Source organism: Nicotiana sylvestris, chromosome 2 (genome assembly GCF_000393655.2).
Source record: "Nicotiana sylvestris chromosome 2, ASM39365v2, whole genome shotgun sequence".
Taxonomy (NCBI): domain Eukaryota; kingdom Viridiplantae; phylum Streptophyta; class Magnoliopsida; order Solanales; family Solanaceae; genus Nicotiana; species Nicotiana sylvestris.
In genome coordinates, this window is record NC_091058.1 from 108173328 (window position 1) to 108180751 (window position 7424).

Sequence of the window (7424 nt, forward strand, 5' to 3'; positions counted from 1 at the left end):
CATTTGCACGCATAAACGGTATCACTAACATCCATTTGATTCCGTATACGCGTTCTCTTCTGCACTTGTATTTTACGCAAATATGACTTATTACATACCATTTTAAATGGTTCTGAAGGCCAATAATGCTCAGCACCCACTGGCTGCAACTGACCACTATATATGTTTAGGTACTTGGAAATACTATATTTTTGATCAACATAGTTGGTCTCCGCATAACCAACACGTTGAAAACACTTGATGGCATGTGAGCAAGGCATGTGGTAGATGGACCATTTCTCACAGGAGCATAACCTTGCTGATTCATTTATAGTATGTACATTATTACCCCGATTATTATGGATAGCGGTGCGAACTTCAAAAATACCTCTTTCGTTATCATACTGCAAAAATGAATGCCAATGTGCTCGTCGTCTGTATTTCTCAAATCTCTGCATCGGCACTGGCATAAATTCAACACCCCTTTCCATCAATTCCATTGCAACTGCAGACCGTTCAACAAACCTCTCCGCCATCTACTTGAACGACATCCGCACCATGGCTATGATGGGTAATCCGCTTGCTGACTTCAATAACCCGTTGAAGGACTCTAACACGTTTGTAGTAAGAATTCCCAATCGTCTGCCACCATCCGCATGAAAAGTCCACTTTTCCGGGTGATGTCGCATGAACCAACAATAGGCTGCCTCGTCTTCTTGCCTGATAGAATCCATATGGCTCCGGAATTTATGCTGTTGGTGGTCTGTTGCTGCCATCCACATCAAATCATGTAGATCCTTGTTGGGATGTGCCTTCTGGAAATTGGCCTTAAAGTGCCTCACACAGTAACAGTGGTATGCATAAGGTTCTTGCCATGCAGGCTCGTTCTCCACAGAACTTAATATACCACTGTGCCGATCAGATATTAGACAAATACCTGACAACGTGCTCTTTCAGGTGGTTCAAAAACAGCGTCCACGTCTCTTTGCTTTCATTGGCACAAACAGCAAAAGCTAGAGGAAATATCTGTCCATTAGTATCCACTTCCACAGCTATCAATAGCTTGATATCGTACTTTCCATAGACATGAGTTCCGTCTATGGATATTACGGGCCGGCAATGCAAAAAACCATCAATTGCTGGCTTAAACGCCCAGAACACATAATTGAATATGTATTCTGGTGTTCCCGGACTCGGCTCAAGCTTCCATTCAACAACTGTCCCGGGTTTAAAGTGCTGCAGTGCAGCAATGTACTTTGGCAGAGATACAAATGACTTATCCCAATTACCGTAGACAATTTCAAACGCTCGTTTACGCCCGATAAATGCCTTTCTTTTTGTAATGGTATGGCCATATTCCTGGTGGACTGATGTAATGCACTCTTTGATTTTATACCTTATAGACGCTTTGAGGTGCGGAATAAGTACAAGAGAAATCAAGTCAATATCCAAGTTGAAGTGATTCCCGTTGAATGTGTCCATTTCGCATGTGTGGGTGGGAATGTATTTACCCACTTTCCACATACCTGTCTTCTTCTTGGTCGCATGCAACATCCAATTACATGGCCAAAACCACCTGCGGCAAACAACCTTGTATACCATCGGACTTGACTCCCATACTTGCATCTCACGACACTCTTTTACGTTGTGCATTTTACAAGCCCTGCTTACGCGCGCTTTATCAGGAAAAAGCATCCCCTTTGCAAGCACCGTTGGTCTAGACTCATCCCACATTACTGTCCGGACTTTATCAAAATCCCTTGTGAGAGCTTCCACATCCGGCACGGTTGACAAGTTATCAATGTAAGGAATCTCCCTTGAATGAAACGACACTTCGGACTCGTACACTCTTCGTCTTGGGGGGTCTCTCTTCAAATCAGGTCCTTCATCCTCATCCTCACCATCCTCACGAGGAAAGGGTGTCTCATCTCCGGATTCATTGGCATTGTTATCGTAATCACTGTTCTGTTCCTCACTCTATGTATCTGCCAGATCCCGATGTAATACGTCATTTTCGGGCAATTGAGTAAGTACCGGTGGTTCAACTTGCTCGTTTTCACTGCACAACCAACAAAAATATAAGCTACTGAATTAATAAATGCTTTCAATATGGTTATATCACTTCATTTACAAGTCGTAATGTGATGAAATTCCATGATGGACGCTTTCAATTAGGTGATGATTACCGGATGAGCCACTTGTAAAATTTATATTCAGCCGGTACCCCCTATTAAATATATGAGTGTTAATACAAATTCAATACACCAAAAATATACATAATTAACACAAATGAAATTTGAAGTTTACCACTCGTCTTGTGAATTATGAAAAGCAGAGTATAAATTATTTTCTCGTTGCTCATTCGCCAGCGGTGATAAGTTTAAATCAAGGAAAACTCTTTCATCCGGAACCTGTCCGGCAAAAACTGCTCCAGATTAACCACTCGATGACTGGGGGTTATCTCTACTACGCACAACTTCGTTTTTTGGAACGTCTTCGACATTCATGTACATCTCCAATATTGTGATTACAAGAAATTCCCGGCATTCATCCGGAGTCCTCAGAAAATCACTCAAAGTTTCATCATCGTCGATGTTAAACTCCGAGTAAAAAACAACCCCTTGTGGAGTGACGGAATACAGATATCTTTCAGTTACTTTAAGTATCACTGAACGTTTCCTCACACTCATTTTTTTTGCATAACAACAATATCAATTTATCGTACTCCATTGTAAGTGACAATTTAACATAACACTGAGCAGGTAAACTGTAGCCCACAGAGTTATTCCCCATCACAACCTCACCCCCCAATATAATGAAACTCTTATTCTACGCTCTTCACACATAATGGAAAAATGCTGGAGAATTTAACAACAATAAACGTTTCAACAAGAGTTAAATTTTTTTTTGAATGAATTTCTATACAATTCTAACCTCTTTATATAGGAAATGGCTAGCCGGATTTTTTTTTTTTTTTTTATATATAGCGCCCAAAAAGTGGGCATTATACGCTTTTGAATTATTGAAGTCAGGAATTATTGGTGGGGCAAAAAAAAAGGTGTATAGCGCCCAAATACTGGACGCTATACATAAAGTTTTATGTATAGCGCCGGGTATTTAGGCGCTATACTGTTAGTGTCAGCTTTTTATATATAGCGCCCAAATACTGGACGCTATATATTAACAACACAGTTAACGTTAATGTATAGCGCCCAGTATTTGGGCGCTATATATAAAAATATCATTTTTTTTTACATTTATTAAGGTACTACTTGTCCAAACAAAAACACATTTTGGTTCCAGACTCCATATTTCTGTGTTTCTCTTTTTTCCACTTTTATGTCCAATTCTTTTACTATTGGGCGAGTTGTCTATTTATTTCCTTCATTTGTCTTTAGCTATCTTTTGCTCAATTCCAATGTAATCAATTCAAAGCATTTAGCCAGTCCCTGTAAAATTAAATTTTTTGTTGTGCAGTAGTATATGCCAAGCAAAAAAGGGAACAAACGAATTGTCATGGACCCATAGCCAGAAATTCTGAAATACTTGGGTGAAGTATATAAGTAGCCCTCAAAGTGGATAATTTTGAATTTTTATCCGTACCTGCTCCACACTCGTTTGTCCAATTGGTAACATATTTAACTTTAGACCTTGATAGAAGAAACGAGATTCAAAAATTAAAGATCACTCTAAAAAATATCATATTTTGGAATTTTTTGGAAATACTACCGTTACCCCATCATGACGTCGACAATACGGACACTCCTGGTTAAGTACGTATATTTTCTTTAGTGGCTTGGATGATAAAATGATTTTCTAATCCTCACTTACAGTTTGAATTGAAAATAATGATCTTATAAAATGTCTCAACAAAACCTTTTCGATAAATTTTTTTATGAAGTTTTATAGACAATTTCAACAAAAAATATGACTAAAGTTTTGTTTCGTCTTCAAAAAGATTTTGTAAAAGAATGTACTCCCAAGACCCTTGTTTGGATGGTTGTTAGCTATTGTATTGTATTATATGTTTGCGTCGATACCTTATCTTTTTCTCTTATCTCACCATTTATTAAAATTAATAATTTTATTTTATTATTTACCTTATCTTTTTATATTATAACATTTACCTCACATCATAATTTTTCTTTAGTTTATTCTTCATATGTTGGTGCGTGATATCATAAAATAACAGCAAAAGATACAATCTATCCAAAATTGTATTCATCAAAAGATACTATACAATACAATACATTGTGAAATAATGTGTAACAATCATCCAAACAAGTTGTTAAATAACTAGAAAAAAAGAAATTAATAGTACTTCTTCCATTTTAGTTTATGTGAACTTATTACCTTTTTGGTTTATTTAAAAAAGAATATCCTTTTTCCAAATTTAGAAACAATTTAGCTTAAACTTTTAATTATATCCTTAATAAGAAGCTTTTATAACTATACAAATACTCTGAATACTTTTTTGACTTTTTTAGAACTACAAATTCAAAAGTATTCATTTTTTCTTAAATTTCGTGCTCAGTCAAACGGGTTAACATAAATTGGAATAGGGAGTAATATTAATATATAGCAAACCGCAAGGGTCCTACCTCGTCGGTGGAATGAGAGTCCAGCTAAAGTAATCCTCTTCCACAATCATCGCCTCAAAGCCATCGCGGACGGACTTGATTTGCTTGTGATTCAAATGGTCCCACAGCTAACCATGTTCCAGCTGTGTGCTTTGCCCTCCATCGAAGACACCAAATCAAAAGTTCCAGCTACAATAATCACCTACACTCCGCGTAACCCAAAACACCTGACGTGGTGAGGCCCATTACCTAATCACATGGCCAATTGGGTCCTAATCCAGCCTGTTTAATTGCCACACAATAGTAGCCTTATTTTGTTTGTTTTTGCATGGCCCCACCCAGATGTCCACCCTTCTCTAGCCGTTATGCCTTGTTCTACATCTTAACTCGCCTACTTATATGCACTTAACTTCACTCTCTTTAGCCACAATAACACTCTCTTCTCTCTTCCATTTACCATCTCTTCTATTCTATAGATTCTTGATTATTTGAAGCCATGGATAGGAAGATTGTATTTTTAGTGTCATTTTTGTGCATTGTAGTGGCCAGTGTCACAGGTCAGACACCTGCGGCTGCACCAGCCAAAGCACCAGTTGGTGCTAAGGCTACTACACCACCAGCTGCTGCTCCCACAAAGCCTAAAACTCCTGCCCCTGCTACTGCACCTGCCTCAGCTCCACCCACAGCTGTTTCTACTCCTCCAGCAGCTGCACCAGCCACTGCTCCTACTACCCCTGTTGTTACTCCACCTGTATCAGCACCACCAGCTAAAACACCAGCTAGTTCTCCACCAGCTGCAGTGCCTGTGAGTTCACCACCACCAGCGGTTACACCGGTGCAATCTCCACCAGCACCAGCTCCGGTAGCAGCGACACCACCAGCTGCATCTGCTCCACCTGCTCCTGTTCCAGTTTTAGCACCTGCTGTTTCGGAGACAGTACCAGCTCCTGCTCCTAGCAAGAGCAAGGGCAAGGGAAAGAAGAAGGGGAAGAAACATGCATCTTCACCAGCACCTTCTCCTGATATGATGAGCCCACCTGCTCCTCCTACTGAAGCTCCTGGACCTAGCATGGATTCCGACTCTCCCAGTCCATCTCTCAACGATGAGGTACGTAATCTCATTAATTCTTTTTCTTTTTAGTTTAATCTATCTTCTTTTACAGTCTAATTAATTAAGATACGCTCGACCGCTAATGTTCTTCCAGATCTAATAATAACTTAATTCATTTTTCTAGTCACCCAAGATTTACAGATAACGGGTGTATATTTATATTCAATCTAAATTTGCTTTATATATAGAAGGTATATAGATATATGTACTTTTTTAAGACATAACACATACCCATAGAATTTTTACTTAATTTTATCGGTATCGGTGGCCTCTTATTCTATGACATAGGTCTGCGAATGGGACTTACACTAGTATTCTAGTATGCATAGAATTTAACAGGTTGTAAAATTCATCTTTAAATAATTATGGTTTTCGTTCCTCATTTAACTTAGTAGATGTGTAGTTGAATGTTAGGTGATCGATCGGGATTGGGCACATATTGGTCCATTAGGGAACATTTACATTTATAGCTGCACATTTAAATTCATTTGAATATTTTGACGCTGCGTACGTTAGTATTCTGCGGATGTAGATCAATTAAAGAACAATTACGTTTTACAGCTGCACAAGCTGGTCTTTATTAAAGACACGTCCATCTGTTGCACATTTGATGGCATCTGAAGATGTGACTTTTCATAGCATGGTTAACACACTTGCACATTGACATTTGATGTCTGTTAATTCGTGTATTGGTCACCGAGGCGCACAATAGCATATGGTGTCGGTGGAATTTTGTTAATACTAATGCATAGAGTTATTAGCTTACGTATTAATTAGCTCACTGCACGGAGACAGCCAAAGATTCTTCTGATCTTCCCTTTTTTTTAACTGGCTTCTGATCTTCTTTAATTGTAGTGTTTTCGAAACCAAACAGTAATATTTTCGAGAAAGCACATCATTGGTCGCTAAGCACGAGGCAGCAGTGGTTGTGTCTTTTTAATGCACATGCACACGAAACCTGTGCCGTGTTACTTTAATCTTCCTGCTCAGCATTTGCATTATTAAAAAGGATAATATAATACTCATTTGATAATTGATATACTGATTTTATTACATTAAATTAAAGTTTCTCCATTTCTAGAAATTGTTACCGTTTAAAGCAATAAATATATGTTTTGGATCTGGCACTTTAATTTTAAAAGATTAATTAAATATTAATCTAATATATTGTGGATCTAATGCAGAGTGGAGCAGAGAAATTGAAGATGCTTGGAAGCTTGGTAGCTGGATGGGCTGTGATGAGCTGGCTCTTGTTCTAAAGAGGCTACTTTTTTCTTAAACATATTTTGTCCAGTATTTTATCATTTTGATGTTGACATGTATAATTTATCTTTTGGTTATTTCTGGTGCTTTATGGTCACGGGGTCCTCATTTGGATCCGTTTAGAGATTTGGCCACATTGGCTCCTTTTTTATATTCTTTCGTGGAGTGTAAGGGTAGAGATTGTACTATGTCTTCACTACTTTTACTCGTTTTGGACGCTCTTCTTTACCTCCCACTTTCTTCTATTATATAAATTTCATTTGTTTATTTGCCAATTTCTGATCTCATCATTTACCTCTGCGTTATTAATGGACTTGAACATGATTCTGCGTTAATTAACCGTTGCCAAGTCATAACAGTCTTACGGTTTTCCATATGTCAACTTTGATCATTAAACTTCGAGAAGGGTTTTTTTTATAATAGTTTAGTATATGAAGTAGAACTAGTAGTTAACCATAGTAGTAATCATATTCTCAGATTCTCGGCCACTC

At 38.0% G+C, this 7424-nt stretch overlaps 1 protein-coding gene across 1 annotated transcript; it reads left to right on the forward strand.

Moving 5' to 3' along the window:
- Nucleotides 1–4948: 4948 nt before the first annotated feature.
- Nucleotides 4949–7208, forward strand: LOC104243302 (lysine-rich arabinogalactan protein 18-like). Its single transcript, XM_009798479.2, has 2 exons — nt 4949–5667; nt 6855–7208. The coding sequence occupies exons 1-2, from the start codon at nt 5056–5058 to the stop codon at nt 6927–6929; spliced, it is 687 nt and encodes a 228-aa protein (XP_009796781.1). The 5' UTR covers nt 4949–5055; the 3' UTR covers nt 6930–7208.
- Nucleotides 7209–7424: the final 216 nt, after the last annotated feature.